This window comes from Nyctereutes procyonoides, unplaced genomic scaffold, assembly GCF_905146905.1.
Source record: "Nyctereutes procyonoides isolate TBG_1078 unplaced genomic scaffold, NYPRO_anot_genome, whole genome shotgun sequence".
Lineage (NCBI taxonomy): Eukaryota > Metazoa > Chordata > Mammalia > Carnivora > Canidae > Nyctereutes > Nyctereutes procyonoides.
Genome location: NW_026575133.1, coordinates 46,366,823 through 46,384,329, shown reverse-complemented (window position 1 = coordinate 46,384,329; position 17,507 = coordinate 46,366,823). Strand labels below are relative to the sequence as shown.

The 17,507-nt window shown below is 35.2% G+C and overlaps 1 protein-coding gene across 1 annotated transcript in view; it reads left to right on the top strand.

Annotated features, from left to right (window-relative positions):
- Window positions 1-16,893, top strand: part of NYAP2 (neuronal tyrosine-phosphorylated phosphoinositide-3-kinase adaptor 2) — a 255,393-nt gene extending 238,500 nt beyond the window's left edge. Inside the window, exon 7 of the mRNA XM_055300507.1 lies at window positions 16,648-16,893. Coding sequence (XP_055156482.1) covers window positions 16,648-16,875 — 228 coding nt within the window. The 3' untranslated portion in view covers window positions 16,876-16,893. The remainder of the gene's footprint in view (window positions 1-16,647) is intronic.
- The last annotated feature ends 614 nt before the right edge of the window (window positions 16,894-17,507 follow it).

Genomic DNA, 17,507 nt, shown 5'->3' with positions numbered 1-17,507 from the left:
TGCAGTTTATATAAAATCCAGCTGTGAGCCTGATGCCACCCTGCATTTCAGGGTGGGCACTCTGGTTCTTTCTAACCCAAGGCCAGGACAAGTGAGGTGACTGGCCCAGAGCTAGTAAATAGCAAAGCTGGCTTCAAAATTAGCATGACCACAAATGTGTTTCTCCTTTCTAACGAAGCTACACTCATATTGAGCAATGCTTTCTGGTGAAGAAAAAAATGTATTTTAGGTATTTACCCAGCTTTATTCAAAGTTATAAGAATTAAATGTGATTGTTAGCTCTTCCAGCAACTTATTAAGGTCTGTTCCTTGAGGATTAGTATATTCTGCTTGCCTATGAACCTCCCTCTCTTTTGCTAGATAAAACAAATGTTTACTGAGATGTGACTCTCCCTAATTTATCTGTGGTCAAGTCCATATGCACTATTAAAAGCCAATATTTTGTAATGAAATTAAACTTGAAATTAAATTAATGCTAATGTAAGCGATTAAGAGAATATACTTAGTGAAAAACATCAATACACTTCTTGTAATTGAATTTTATCTTGTAATACTGTTTGCTCCTTAAGGGAATGTCTCTTTAAGGCATTCTACTTATAAACTTCTTGCTCATTTAAAAACATAAATTAATTCTGAAACCTGCTCAGAGGGTTTTTTTCCCCCTTTATTACAAACAATTAGCTTAATCAATTAGCAGCTGAAATTATATCTGTAGTCATTATTAGGTTTAATTGCTGAGAAATATGTTGTGTCTTTTTAATTGGGGAAAATGGATCACAATTTTTCTATAGCCTTTTTACTTTCCAAGGGCAAAGACTTTATAATCATAAGAGAGTAAAAAGCCAAATCAAGAATGATACATATTTTTGTATAATATTTATATATTTTATATTATTTTAAATATACGATATTTGTATATCATGACTGACTTGTTAGTTGTATGTTATCTAATATTATAATCATGTTATTAATCATTATTATATTACTTTATATTGTATTACGTATTTTTAAGAATATACATGATCCTGCCTATGAACACAGACATAATATTTTTATATGTAACATAAAGTGGTTTTTCTCTGAAAAGCCTCATCTTACATTTTGATATATAAATGTCATATTTCATATCATATATCATTTATATTAGGTGTTCTTCACTACTTTCTACACATTTTAAGATAGCAATGCTTTAAGGCAATTTCAGACATTTGAGAATTAAATCACAAATCAATTCTTTCTCATGCAATATTATCATTATTTCTAAGTCATTGCATTTTTCTGTATCTTTGTGCAGGAGAATCCACTTATTACATGTGCAGATATGCTCTGTATACACGGTTAAAGATGCGGATACCATGTCACTCACATCTAGATGGGTGGTGCGTTTTGGAGAGATAGGTTTCCACTGCATGTATGACAAGTCTTTGACCACAGAATATGTGCTAAATTACATACAATTGCCAATTTGCATTTTCTATTTCTTCGTAAGAGATACAAAGGTAACACCCGATTTTGACAACTTGCTTTTTGCATTCAGTTGTCATTTTGTAATGTGAAAATGTAATGCATTTACAATATCTAAAACATTCAATTTTCTTGATGATGAAATTTTATTCTCTAATATTCTGCTACAGCAAAGAATTTGTAAGGTGATGGTTTGATGCAGTTAGCATCTCTTTTCATGGTGGTATAAAACACCTCCCTGGCTGTTTTCCTTTATGCTACCCTTTACTTGGGCTTTTTCTCCTAATGCAACTCATTGAATTAGCTAACCTTTATGCAACTCAGTTAAGAGACACCAATACCTCACCATACTTGTGAAAATGCGTGGATAAGCATAAGTACATGTGGAAGGATTACTAAATTGTTTACCACCATGAAAGTGAGGAAAAAGGTGTCTGTTGAAATGAATTTCAGTTGTGATCCATGAAATAACAAGAAAAATACTTCAGAGGGAGGGACTTCCGTGGTGTGGTATCCAGAGCAGGTAATACATGCTCAGCACACAATTATGTGAAAGTACTACCAATGAGTGAGCCATTTGGAAGTGAGATAAAATAGAGCTATTTTTTCTATAGCAAGAAAGGAACCGTCACTTCTTGTTATTGATCACATTAATCACCAGTAGGACGCATATCATCAGATGCCCCATCCATTAAACGTCTTAGTAATCGCGTCTTTGAGAAGGAAGCCAAGGAGGTAAAGTAGAAAGCAGAGAAAAATTACTTTTGAAGTTAAAAGACAATCACGTGAAAATATCCTGAGCCCTTCCGAGTGTATTCTTTGGGTTAGATGCAAGAGACCTGCATTATGGACAGAGGGTCCAACCCAGGGAGGGAGATTATCGTGTTCTGCTGGATTATCAATTCCCTTCCATACCCAGCATGGGATCTGTCTCCAGCAGCTGCTAAGTGATCTTTAACCTCTCCTGAACTTGATTTTCTCATTTGGAAAATGGTGATCACGGGGTTATTGTAAGGCTAGGGTGAGATGAAGCAGGTGAGTGATGCTCTGGCCCCAAAAGGGAACACTTGGGATATTGTGTGCATGATTTTAATAACAATGATGAGAGGGTGGTGGTGATGACAGTAATGCCAAATATTACAAGTAATAAAGTCACAGGTTCACCTCTCCAGTAGTGTTCTGCTAGTTTATAAATCCTCAAATCTTTTCATCTTTCAGTAACAAGCTTTATCAACTTTATTTAATCCAGCACACTTTACCATGTCATTGATTATATGAAGTCATAATAACTGTGTGTGTGTATATGTGTGTGGTGTCCAGTTTAAGCCATATTTAATCATAATTAACTGTAAGATAATCTGGTGGAATGAGAAGGGCATAAAGTTTAACATTTGGTATATTTAAGTCTTGAATTCCAATTCTAGTTCTGCCTTCTATTAGGAATATGGTGCTATAGATACTACTTAACCTCTTAAAGCCTCAATTTATCATTTAAAAAATAGCAATAAGACAGGCTTATAGGATTATTAAGCTTTAAAGGAATTGATGTATGCTAAGTGCCCACAGAGTGTCTGGAACATGGTTTATGCACAGTAAATCATAGTTGCTGCTCATTACATTATTGATGTTATGATTGCTCCCTAGACTGTGACATTCCTTCACTCCAAAGTCACTTGATCAAAGGTGAATATAACTTGCTCACTTATTTTAGAACCTCTATAAAAGCATTCAAGAATGTTTTGAGATCATTCCTTGAGATGCATTAGTAATCTCGATAATGAGAGTTTAATAGCTGTAGACCATTTATTTCTTCAGCAGTATTATTGACACATATATTCCTTCAGCAAAACTTTTATAATTATTTTTTAAACAACATGATAACCAGGAGATCTCTAGAATTTTTCAATAATTTAATCATAGATGTATGATGCATACTTTTCTACACACATGCTTACATATGATCATAAATGTCCATGAAATGTATGTGTATGTGCTATGTGTGCATGTGTCTGTGCTTGTGATAACTTCTAGACAATCTTCAAAACAGATTTTTATTTTCTTTTAATGATATATAATGATTCTTTTAAACATAGTTGTTAATTTTTTTCCTAAGACTTCCTAAGAAGGCTCTTATAATAAATTGCAAACTAGGAGACTACATTTCTCCAAAATATGCATCATTTGAAGCATTCTCAAAAGACTGATTAGGCATGTATGTGAGTATACATATAGATTTACGTTTCAAGAAGATAATGGTTGCACCAGGGCAATTTGAAGAGGGGAAGGACAATTTTTTTTTCATTTAGATATTATTTTCATTAAGGTAGAACTGATACACACAATTCAAAAGTTGAGTGTTCCACACCAGCTACTACCTCATAAAATGAGATTATAATACAGAATTACTTCTAGAATTTGAAATGTGACGCAACACTTATGATTAACAAAAAGTGCTTGAACAGTTGATGACACATTTGAAATGAAGAGTAGATTCTTACCTCATGAAGAATTAAAAAGTAAAATTGTCCTTTTATTGTTTTATCTTTTGTCTCATTTTCTGTATTAAATATATTTTCCCTTCGTCAGCAACATATTTTCAGTGACAAGAAAAAGTACAAACAAATGAAATCATGGATGAGTTAAAGAGTTTGCAAGCCATAAACCTTGAAAAATATAAATAATCATATTTATCCATGAGTTAAAGAGTTTACAAACTATAAACCTTGAAAAATATAAATAATCATATTTATCCATTATTTAAAAGGCAGGGACTTTAGAGAATAAAAAGTGGAGACATTTTGAAAAAAAAATCAATGGATTTGACTACGTAAAGATGAGGAAAATCTGTCTGTAACATCATCTGAATGACTATAAAGTGTCAAACATAGGAAATTATTATGACAAATAAAATATAAGTACCCCACATTTATTTTTTTAAAGATTTTATGTATTTATTTGACAAAGAGAGAGCTGGAGCAGGAGCAGGGGAGGAGATGCAGAGGGAGAGGGAAAGGCAGGCTTCCCTCCATGGGCTCCATCCCAGCACCCCAAGATCATGACCTGAGCTGAAGGCAGACGCTTAATCCACTGAGCTCCCCAGGCGCCCCCCAAATGTATTTAAAAAGTATACATTAGTAAGTAAAACTACGACCTCATTAGAGAAAAAATAAAGAATAAATTCAGGCTATGAATCAACTCTTCTATTAAACATTTAGGAAATATTCAAGTTCATTCAACTTACTGTTAATACAAGTAAATGTAGAAATCAAGGATTCTTTTATTTTTTTATTTTTTAAAAATATTTTTATTTATTCATGAGAGATAGAGAGAGAGAGAGAGAGGCAGAGACACAGGCAGAGGGAGAAGCAGAGCAGGCTCCACGTAGGGAGCTTGATGCGGGACTTGATCCCGGGTCTCCAGGATCATGCCCTGTGCTGAAGGCAGGTGCTAAACGGCTGAGTGACCCAGGGATTCCCAAGGATTCTTTTAGACACATACCATTCACAGGGTTTTTTGTTTGTTTGTCTCCTTATTTGTGTCTGTTAGCACTAGACACAACTAGTGCTAACATGATAGGAATCGCACACTGTTTATGGAAATGGAGAATGGTTTAACTTTTCCAGAAGGCAAATAAGCTGTATTTACATCAAACGCCTTAAACTGTTCCGACCCTTTGACTTAGGAGTTACTGTTTGAGTGGATTTCTGAAGGAAAAAGTCATAAAGTGTTGAAATATTACTTACATCATTTAAAAAATGAAACCCAATCAAATATGAGTAATTATATGATGGCAAGATAAAGGTATTCATAATGTATGATTTGTTTTTACTTTCACATCTTGAAAAAAGTATCTGAGACTGACTATAATAATAAGGAAAATGCAAGGATATAAAATTTTATATAGTATAATCATAAGTTAAAAGTAATTTGTACACACATAATGATTACATATATACATAAATTATAATTATGTATACGTGATTATGTGTAAAGAAATAGACTTAACTTTTTGTGTGATGGTATCACAGCTGATTTTTGCTTATTACATTACTATAATCCATATTTTGTAAAATAGGCATAAACTATTTTTATAAACTGAAAAAAGAAGTGAGAAAATCTGCTCAGACTAGTCATTTTGAAACTGTATTTTATTTTATGTTTTTAAATTTTTTTATCTATTTATTCATGAGAGACACCGAGAGAGAGAGGCAAAGACATAGGCAGAGGGAGAAGCAGGCTCCCTCTGTGGAGCCTGATGCAGGACTCGATCCCAGGACCCTGGGATCATGCCCTGAGCCGAAGGTGGACACTCAACTACTGAGCCATGCAGGTGTCCCTGAAATTGTATTTTAAAGAGACTTTAGCTTAAGACATTCTAAGACTTTTTCTGAGGGTACTGGCTTAGGACTCCAGGGCTACAAAAAATATTATAAACAGGATTTCTGTTTTCAAGAGTTTCAGAATCTTGTGCAAAACTCATAATCACTAAAATATTCATAGCATGGTGTAAGAGATCTGCTGGCTTTAGGAAAGGAGGAAGGGAGGGAGAGAGGGAGGGAGGGAGGGGAGGAATGCTATGCCAGCAATAAATAAGAATGGCTATCAGAGTTCATAGAGGATTTCAGAATGGATTCTTGCTGTATTTAGCTGGACTTTAAAAGCATAAGTGGGATTTCACGTGAAAGACAAGGCTTCAGGGTGGAAGAGGGCTCCAGAATAGGAAAATAGCTTGATTTAAAGAATGGATGCAAATAATGTGCCTGTGGTGTTGGATGAGTTATAATAACCTGGTATGATTGGAATATGAAGTAAAGAGTAGGGTGAAATAATTAGCCAGTAAAGACAATGTTGAAGCTCACTGTAATGGATCTGGAGCATCAGGTGTTTACTGCAGGAAATGGGGAGCCATTGAGAAATATGATTTTATGGGGCCTTCACAGCAGGCACTTGGCCAGTGTGGCTACTGGATTTCAAGTGGCCCAGATGTGCAACGTTAGAGGCAGTCTCAATAGTCCAGGAACCAAACCAAGAAAATAACACTGGAAATGTCATTTGAGAAGCATTTCTGAAGTAGAATTAAATGCTTTTTGGACCATTTAGATGCAGTTGCCCAAGACCCACTTTACCCAGAATCTAGAGTCAGAATCTCTAGGGATGGGGACTAAGAATGTGCATTTTAACAAGCTCGCAAGGGATGCTGAGTTCATATTAAGGTTTAAGGAGCATGGATGTATCACTTAACCTGAGCCAAAGGCCCAAGGATTCTGAGACCTCATAGTTCAAAGGATAGGAATACTTGAGACCCCAAGGATTCAAAGACCCCAGAGTCTGAAAGAGATGCTCTCAACTGTAAACATCCAGGGCATGGCTCACATGGAATCGGGGGCTGAGTTTAGGTTCAATGCCTTCTGAGGTTTAAAAATTGTAGGAAATATTTTTTTAACCTTGTACATTTGAGATATTGTTGAATTCAACTGCACCAAAGTGGAATAATAACATTAAGTCAAAAATGTCAAAAGTCCTTTCCTGAAAGCACTCAGAGAGTTTTACCCTTCTAGTTATCTATCTGTTCATTCATCCTTTGCGTGAGCCCTTATTACATACTTCCAATGTGCTGGAGGCTAAGGATATGAGGATTAACAGCAGACCTCCTGTCTTCAAAGAACTCACATTTTGCTGGGGTTGAGGAGCTTATGTATATATTTTTTTATTTTTTAAAGATTTATTTATTTGAGAGAGAGAGAGACAGTGTGTGTGCATGAGAGAGACAGCAAGCACCAAGGGAGAGGGAGAAGCAGATTCCCCCCTGGGCAGGGAGCTAGATGGAGGCTGGGCTCCATCCCAGGACCCTGGGATCATGACCTGAGCCTAAGGCAGATGCTTAACTGACTAAGGCACCCAGGCACCCCTATATTTATTTGAGAGAGGGAGTGTGAGAGAGTGGGGGGGGGCAGAGAGAGGAAGCAGAGAAGCAGGCCCCCTGCTGAGTGCGGAGCCCAATGTGGGCTAGATCCCAGGAGCCTGAAATCATGACCTGAGCTGGAATCAAGAGTCAGACACTTAACTGACTCTGCCACCCAGACACTCCAGGACCTTCTATTTTTGTGTCCACTTTGTAATAGAGGCTAAGTTATCACCTGTGTTCGTCTTATTATTTCATTTCACAGGTAGAGAAACAAACCCTCACAGGAAGGCTAAGTGACTTGTCCCACAGCTCACAACAAATAAGTGGTAAAACCAGGTCATGTTATCCATTTCATCTGTCTTACACTGTCTCTTAAGAAAATAGGAAGTCAAACACACACAAAAATAGGCCTGTTATTTTTTGAGAAAGATGCACAGTGTGTTTATTAGAGGAGCTTGGGATCAGTTACACTTGTCACTGTGCAGCACGGTACTTAAAATCAACCTCTGTCCTTGGATATGACCTGTAACTTGGTCTTGATTAAAGGCGTTCCTCTAAAACTGAAGGGTTTGTTGTTGTCCTCATTTTGCAGACAGAGAAGATGAGCAATCTATATGAACTTAAAGTTCTATTTGTCTTTAGAGCCATGCAATTGTGAGGCTTTTTAACTTACAATTTTTAAAATCTTTTTGATTAGTGGGTTTTACATAATCGATCATGTAACCAAGCACAAATATATAAAAGCAAACAGCTTATATGGCTTGAAACACCAACATGTGATGTTTCCCATATGCCTAATGAGATTATACATGAAGAGAGTTCTTTAGATCTAAAAAAAAAGAAGGTGGGGTTAATGTATGCCCATGATGTTGCATTCAAAAGCAGTTCTGAAATCAAGATGTGGCTCTCATTTTATCAATGTATTTATATCTTAAAGCTAAATTCAGGCATGTGAAGCAAAATATGCACTTCCAGTACATGCCTCAGGTGTAAACTTGTCTAATAATTCTTTCATAAAGCATAGGTTCTGAGTCAACATTGTTGATAAATGAGAGAGGAGTTCAAGGGAATAATTTAAAAAACACTCAATCGATAGATCAGAATTAAAGATGGAAAAAAATACAGGCAAAAAAGTATCAGAAAAGCTAGAGATATACTAAAGATGCTATTGTTTCAAATAATGTCCTCAAAATCTAACATTAGGAATATTTAATTCCCATAATATGTCAGGCAAGAAAACAAGATAAAACTTGGGCAAACAAAACAAAACAAAACAAAAACAAAACAAAAAACAAAAACAAAACACTTGGGCAATACCACCAAAGTGAGATGGAAAGGCTTGGGATCAAATGCAGGCCCATGAGACTTGAAAATCCCTTGTTTTTTTGGTATTGCATATCTGCCTTTTGTATTGTACACTTATTTTACCTGTTTTTGCTGTTGTTGTTGTTTTGTACTGCATCCTTTTGTGTGTGTGTGTGTGTATTGCACACTTGTACTATCTGTTCAAATAGCTTCACTTTGGCCTTCATAAAAAAAAAGGGGGGGAAAATCAATTCGTGTAGAATCATTTTCCTGACTTTGAATTTATACTCTCCAAAGTTGACTAAATGGTATTTATAAGTAATTATAAAGTCATATGAATTACTTGACTGCACGTACCTTTTTATAAACATTGAACATAGAAAATACTATGATGGTTGGTCACCTCTGTATGCTTTCAAAATATCATCTATTTTATAACAGATACATGGAGCAAAAGTTACTCGTTCAAAGAAAAAGATAGCGGGGCACCTGGGTGGCTTAGTTCATTAAGTGACCAACTCTTGATTTTGGCTTAGGCCCTGATCCCAGGCTCACAGGATCAATCTCCACTTCAGGCTCCTTACTCAGCAAGGAGGCTGCTCATCCCTCTCCCCCTACTCCTCCCCTAGATCACATACATTCTCTCTTTCTCTCAAATAAATAAATAATTAAACAATCTTTTAAAAAAGAGAGAAAAAGACAGTTTAGAGGGTTTTTTTAATGTTTAAGTATCAAGTAACATAGATTTGATCACTTATTTCATAAGTAATAAATCAACTTTATTAGTGAATTTGCTAACAAGCGAAGGTAATTATAACCCTTCCATCTCTAATTTATGTCACTTGCAGAAGGTTTATTGAGGACCTGTGTTGTTGCCTATACTATGTAAAGCTGAAAGCTTCCCAAAACATATTTAGAAAAGAAGAAAAGAAATATAATTCACTAGAATTATTTTTTTTAAGTTCTCAAAACTGTTTTTATATTGAAGTCGAATCCCTGCAATAACACAAGCAAATGACTGCTTCAGGGTTATTAAAACAGTGGGCTGACCTTATATTAAGTCTCTTACCTAGAGAATTTATTTTATTATATTATTTATTTTATTTTATTTTATTTTATTAAGATTTTATTTATTTATTCATGAAAGATACACACACACACAGAGAGAGAGAGAGAGAGAGAGAGAGAGAGAGAGAGGCAGAGACACAGGCAGAGGGAGAAGCAGGCTCCATTCAGGGAGCCTGATATGGGACTCAATTCCGAGTCTCCAGGATCACGCCCTTGGCCAAAGGCAGGCGCTAAACTGCAGAGCCACCCAGGGATCCCTTACCTAGAGAATTTATACCAGATAATCCACTTTATTTAATTCCAACATTGTTTTTTTTTCTTTTAATGATGGAATTGTAAAATGTGTAGCTGATATACTCAAATAATTTCTTTAAACTAATTGTCAGAGCTGACTTCAAATCTAATGAGCCAAACTTGATATGAAAAATATTGTGAGCACTTATGAATCAATGCTCTTGACTTGTTTTATAGCCCTTTTTATACCATCAATATTAACATTATCTTTTGTGGTCTTCTATTAGACAATTCTAAAATATACATATTTCAAGGGCTAATTGGCCACTTACTTAGCAGGTTAGCAAAATTTTTCTGTAAGGGGGCAGACAGTAAATATTTTAGACTTTGTGGAATATGTGGTCTTTGTCATTAACTATGTAACTCTACTTTATAACATGAAAGCTGCCATAGACAATACCTCCACAAACGGGCATGTCTGTGTGCCAGTTAAAACGTTGTATACACTGATGTTTGAATTTCATATAATTTTCAGTTGTCACAAAATATTCTTGTTTTTTTTTTCCAACTACTTAAAAATGGTAAAATGGAAATTATTGCTCATGGGCTGTACAAAAACAAGGAAGTAGGCTGTATTTGGGAAATGGGTTTCATTTTGCCAACCCCTGTCCATTATCCTGAAGATATACCTCATTACTTACATGTTTATTTTTTATGTAAGTTTTGTTACCAAAATATTAATCTCTTTCCCCACTACATGGGAGAGGAAGAACAGTTTCAATGTTAGTTTCATTAACACCTCTGGCTGACTTCATGGTACCTAAGGATAGGGACTGCACAGATGCAGGGGACTCACTGTGCCACATAATTCCAGAAGAATTAGCTTTCCCTTCTCAAATCTCACCAGCCAGCCTTCATGCTTGTTCTTCCTTGTTGCCCCACTAAGGCTATCCATGCTCTCCCAGAGAAATTTTCTGCAGCGCAAAGAGAAAATTCAAAGAAATTTGGTGACTCTGACTTCTTTCTCAGCCAGGTTAAATCTTATATTCCCTGTGTTGGAAATGATTTCTCATAATGTGGCTGGAGAAATTAACACAGAGAGAAGAGCATGGAACATTCCCCACCCCCATCCTGGGAATGACTGAAAATTAGTATTGGTGCTAGGTCTATTGTTTAAGAAATTAAATTTTATTCATAAGAGTTAAATTTAAATTTGAGGCCAACAAGGCACTTGCCTGACATTGCTTTGCCTCCCTAAGTCTTTGGTAATTTTTTTTTTTTTTTACACACTAACTCACGAGGCACAAAAATCAAATCAATAGAGATATGCCTGCTTCTATCAATTTTATTCTGGCATCATTTTTACTGGTGAAATGTTAGTGTTGAAGCGCTTAGGTTAGAATATTTTTATCTCTTTATGGTTTACATATTTTGGCAGCTGAATATTTTAAATAAATACTATGGAGATGTATTATTGAGCAATATTATCATTCTTTTGTTCTTTGGGTGAAATATACTCAACATCAGGAAGTATTTAGTTATTTCCTAAAGAAAGTAATGATTGAGGTAAATTAAAGGCTCCTTGACATTTATGTTAGTCTTCATGTATTGAAGGATTAGTAATTACGATCATTAGGAGTCTCTGGTACTTCAGTTTCCCAATCCAATTGCCAGTTTTATTTAGTTCACTGCCTCCTACAGCCATGTGGATTATGACACATGTAGCAATACACATAATGTATACATAAAATACATATAAAGTATATATTAATATATAAATATATATGTATATGAGTTTTATATGTGTGTGTGTGTGTGTATAAAGTGTAGAGGAAGTGCATACAAGTTCACAGTCATACATGACTTTTCAATGTCATGCAACAATGAGGATCCCAGTCAAGGCTGTGAACTCTTCATTATATCATTTAGATGTTGCTTCCATCTAAAGAGTGAAAGATAAGTTACAACAAGGATTTGGAAAGAATGTGGTCTCTTCAAGTATATATCTTCAAAATATATCTTTTGAACTTTAGAACAGGTGTAAATTTACAGAGAAGCTGCAAAGAATGTGCAGAAGGTTCCTATTTAACCCACACCACATTTCCCCCTTTGTTAATATCTTACATTGCTATGGTGCATTTATCACAATGAATGAGTCAATGTTGAAACAGTATGTTTAAAGCTCATTCATTATTTAGATTTTCTTAGTTCTTATCTATCTGCTTCAGGATCCCTTCCACAGTACCAGATTAGTCAATTTCAGTTGTCATATATCATGTACCTTCTCTATTATAATTTCTCAGACTTTCCTTATTTTGGATGATCTTGACCGTTTTGAGGATTTCTGGACTGATATTGGTAGAATATTTCTCAATTTGGGTTTGCCCGGTGTTTTTCTCACGATTAGTTTGGGATTATGGGTTTTGGGGAGGAGGAACACAGAGGCCTTTCTCATCACCTCATATCAAGGGTCCGTGCTATGGATATCACTTAGCACCATCAATCACTTGGTGTGGTGTCTGTTGTGTCTGGGGGGCTCTCCACTGTGAAGTTACTCTCCCCCCCCCCTTTCCATACTGAACTCTCTGGAAAGAAGTCACTGTGTGTAACTGGAACATCAGGGATGGGGACTTACGTTTCACCTCCTTGAGGAAGAGCTTCCCTTGATTTTATCTCCATCAACTTCAGCCAAGAATATTACCTGTGTTGAATCACATTAATATGAAACTCTTGTCCAAGACAGGTAACTGTATTCATATCAGTTGAGCAATTGTCTCCCAATGCATGCTTGCTGTAAATCAGATCCCGGAGTTCCTTTGACTCTAGGAAGTGAAATGGAATTTTATAGCCACATTTTAAAAAGCTTAGAAGAATTTGGTGATAAAACAAAAACACAGCAAAGTCATGAAATATTTCATGGGTAGTATTCTTAACACACTGCATGTAATTACTTACCATCCTATTTGTTATGTAGAGACAAACAAATTGAAGCATCTTACTGTCAGAATGAAATGTAATTTTTAGACTTGTTTTAGAGGGAAAGATTTTGCCACATAAATGGCCATAGTGGTAACATTGGAGTTTAATTCTGTGAATTAGGGCAGCCCGGGTGGTTCAGCGGTTTAGTGCCTGCCTTCGGCCCAGGGCATGATCTCAGAGTCCCGGGATCAAGTCCCATGTAGGGCTCCCTGCATGGAGCCTGCTTCTCTCTCTGCCTGTGTCTCTGCCTCTCTCTCTGTGTGTCTCTCATTAATAAATAAATAAAATATTAAAAAAATAATTCTGGGAATTAAAAAGAGCATGCACCCTCCAGAAAGAAATATTGAAAAACAGAAGCTCTATAAAAGTAAACGTGGGAGTAGATTTGTCTTCCCTCAAGTGAATCACATTCAGCAAGCATTTATCTCATATTAATATAGTAATAACTTTCTTTGGTGTCTTAAGAGTGAAAAAAAATGCTCGATAACAGCTTCACATGAGATGATCCCATAGCACTCTTCAACAGATTTATTAAAACATTGAAATTTTAAGAAATTGGTTATTTTCTAATAACCTGTATTTAAACTCTCTTAGAATATCTAGCCTTCCTTCATGTATTGACCAATGCTTTCTCACAAAATTTGTATTGACAACCAAAAGAAAATAGATTAATATTATGGAGTCAATCTGAAAAAAGGGGTTGATTTTCTTCTATGAATATTTTAAACTATTATATCAATCAAATGGACGTTTATCTATTTTAAAATAAAAATGTAAAGAATATGGAAATCATACTTTATAATTCTTTATTCTTAGACTTTTATTTTTTATATGTTTTTAAAGAATGGATTATTCTTAAATTAACACACTCATATAGTACAAACTTCTAGTTGACAGAAAACATATACTTATGGACAATGTAATACAGTTATACATACGTGAAATGTAATGACTACTATGAAATATATTGGAGATACTGTTGTTAGAGCAATCTAGGAGAATTATTATTTTGCAGTGACATGTACTGATTCACACTCTTAAAGAAAATTAAGTAATAAATGATTTACGGTTTGTGTGGAAAAGTAAATACAATGCAAATATCAAAGTGATGCTGTAAATATCTTACCTGAAAGAAGATTGGAGGTTTTGCAATTTTGTTGGAATGTGTAAAATCCAGTGAGATTTTACTTAAGAAGAAAATTATTTGGTGAGCTTTCTAAAATTAACAAAAACTGTTCAATGATGGTGGCTTCTATTCATTCATAAAACTTTTATCAAGAACTTAATGATTCTGTTCTGCATGCTGGGGCTGCTGATGGATAAAATTTGGGGCCTACCCTCTGAGAATTCTGTGTTATAAATTCCACTTTAAGAATTTATAGTCACTCAATAAATTTTGCTTGTATTTCCACCAAAATAGACTTACTGTATTTTTATTGCATGGATTATAAGAAATCTTTTGAAAAATTTCCGAGCCACTTTGGCAGTGTTATATTGGGACAAAAACCTATTTGCTGGAATAATTTAACAAACATCTAGGCTTTCATTTAAAAAGCAAACACCCATGGCCATAAAACAGCTCATTTTTTTCAAGGAACTTTCTATCAAATTAGGCACATACAAGAGATATTTATCTAAGAGTGCCATCTTCTGGACTCCAAGTCCATGCCACTGATTTGGATTTATTTGATACGCACTATTTATTCCCTCATAAAGCTATAAATGTATTCACATTTTTTGAGTAGTTCCTAGAAATGGCAGTACCTACAGCAATAACTATCATTATAATTTCTAGGTTATAATCAGGAGACATAGTAGAAAGAACATTCACTGTGGAATCTGACAGATCTAAGTTTGATAGAGGTCTGTATCACATGTAGTAAGCTCTGACCTTGATCTAGTTTCTTGAACTTTCTGAGACTCTGCTTTCACACTTGTACTGTGAAGATAAATCCAAGCTTTCAGAGTGGCTGGGAGGATTTAATGTAACAAAGAGCTCTTTGCACATGCGTGACAGAGGCAGACATGCAAAACTCCTAGGTATTTGTATTACACTAATGATAATTGGGCAATGGTTTAGTGTTTTAAAAATGACTTCACCTTCATTATCCAGTTTAATCCTTGCATCAACTTCTAAAATTGAGATATTACCAGTTTGATTATTCAGATAATGAAACCAAGAAGTGCAGTGACTGGGAGATTTCTGACACATTCAGGCTTCGAATTCTTGTCTTCTATCTCTAGACCCTACCCACTCCATAAAGGATTAGGAATCATGAGAATTCATTCTTGCCTTGTTCATGCCAGAATGCCAGAAACTTACCTGCCTGGCTTTGGGCAACATATGTAATTTCTTGAAGTTTTAGCTTCCTCATTCTATATTGAGGGTATTGTAGTAATTCATCTTCTCAATCCTTTCCACTTCTAAACACACACTGAAAGTCAGTATAATGTAGTTGTTAAAAGGACAGTGTTAGAAATGAATTCTTGGGATCCAATCCCGACTCTGCCATTTGCTGGCTCGGTAAGCTTAAGTAAGTTACTACAACTCTCTAAACCTCATTTTACATAATTATGGGTTAATAAATATTTTAAAGAATCATCATTGTGAGGAATGAATAAATGAAACCATGCAAAGTACTTAGAATGGGATCTGGTATAGAGTAAGCATTATGTTAAGTATTTGCTCTGATTTTTATACTAAAATTGTAACATGTAATTCAGTGATTCCAGGTGAGCTATTTTAACCCTTAAAGCCAAGAGTAGATTTGCTCAGACAATTAAAGTGGAAGCTTCCCCATGCTGGATTCATGGCCCCATCACATTGCTGTCCTTGTGTGACAGATTCAACTCAGTAGTTCTGTTCTAAAGAACAGTTGTTAGGGGACATGACCACATATACCTGGGAGCAGTGTTCATCTGTCTAGAAATATATGTATGTGTGTCAATATATTGTCGGCTCTGAATCATCTCCTGGTACATAACTGACCTGATAAATCTGTTTCTCTGAAGTGCTGGAACTAACTGGGTGTCTGGGTCAGTATGATGGCACAGGCCAATGGTTCTAAGTCAGACATTGGCTGAAGCATCGAAAAATATGGAAAAATTTCTTTGCCAAACATTATTTAAACTTTTACATTGCAAGCATTGGGTGCATACAAAGTCATTTTGGTAGAAGCCATTTTGGTAATTAAAAGTGTTAATTCCAAATGCTTTTTAATAAACAAATCCAAGTTTTATTTCAAGAATAAAAATGTTCTTTTTAAAGTTTTCAAAACATATCACGTTCATATTAGATCTCACTAAAAAAAATAGTTCCAATAATTGAACTTCAACACATTGAGACCTATGAGACAATGGAATTGATCTATTGGTAATAGGTAAAGACTAGGCAAATTGCTTAAAAATAAGAAAGGATTATCTCTATTTTGTGAACTCCTAAAACATATTAGAAAAGCATTCTTGCCCAAATAAGTGTTGAGTTAGATCACAAAGTTTACTGAAGTACAAAATTTATTTATAGTTCCCATACTTTTTCGCTTTATGAAAGTTACAAAGATATAGGAACAGCTGACATTTGTTTTGTTTTTTTTTTGTGACATTTTTTTTTGAAACAACTACTAGCACAGTGCAAAAAAAAATGCTTTCATTACATTTTTTTGCTTCTGTATTCACTCTTTCTTTTTTGCTAGGTGGCATGCATGCAGTGGTTTCATGGAGACCATACAATGCTTGAGATGATTGAGAAAAAGCGTTGCTTGTGCAAGGAAATAAAAGCTAGACAGAAAACGGAAAAGGGACTTTGCAAACAGGATAGCATGCCTATCCTGCCCAGCTGGAAGAAGAATGCAGGGGCGAAGAAGTACAGCCCTCCACCCTATTCTAAGCAGCAAACGGTGTTCTGGGACACTGCCATATGACTGTGCACAGGATGGCGTGAGCTCCGCATCACTTTACATGAAGAGGGAGGTCGGCTCAGTCATGCGATAAGTACCTGTTACATATCTTCTCTGTCGGAATGGAATGCCAGTGCTTCCCTTGGAAAACCCATGGGAAGCTGTGCCTACTCATGGCAAGTTCAAGATAAAAATGTATATTAATTGTATCCTTGCAATTAAGACACTGATTTATCCCGGATTATTTTGAATCCAAAAGATATTAAGATGTAAATATTTTACTAGTTTATGGGTGACACCTGAAATAATACACATGAAACGTATATAAATTACAGAAATATCAAGAGTTTTACTATATGATATAATTTCGGTATTAACTGGTTTGTTATCTCTTTTATATGTAATCCCTTGATGCCTTTTATTATTGATTTTTGCATTCAAGATGTTATTTTTTTTTCTGTCCACATTTGGCTTCTGTATGAGAGCTCACAGCTATAAATCATGTTCGATCACATAATATATGATCTGGTGCTAGTAATGTAGAAGTCAAGTATCATATTCGTTAAGAACATCTGTTGCTTTGTAGGTTTTTAAGGGTTTGATGGGAAATGAATGCAAATGTGATGCATAATTTGGACGTCCACATTACATCAATG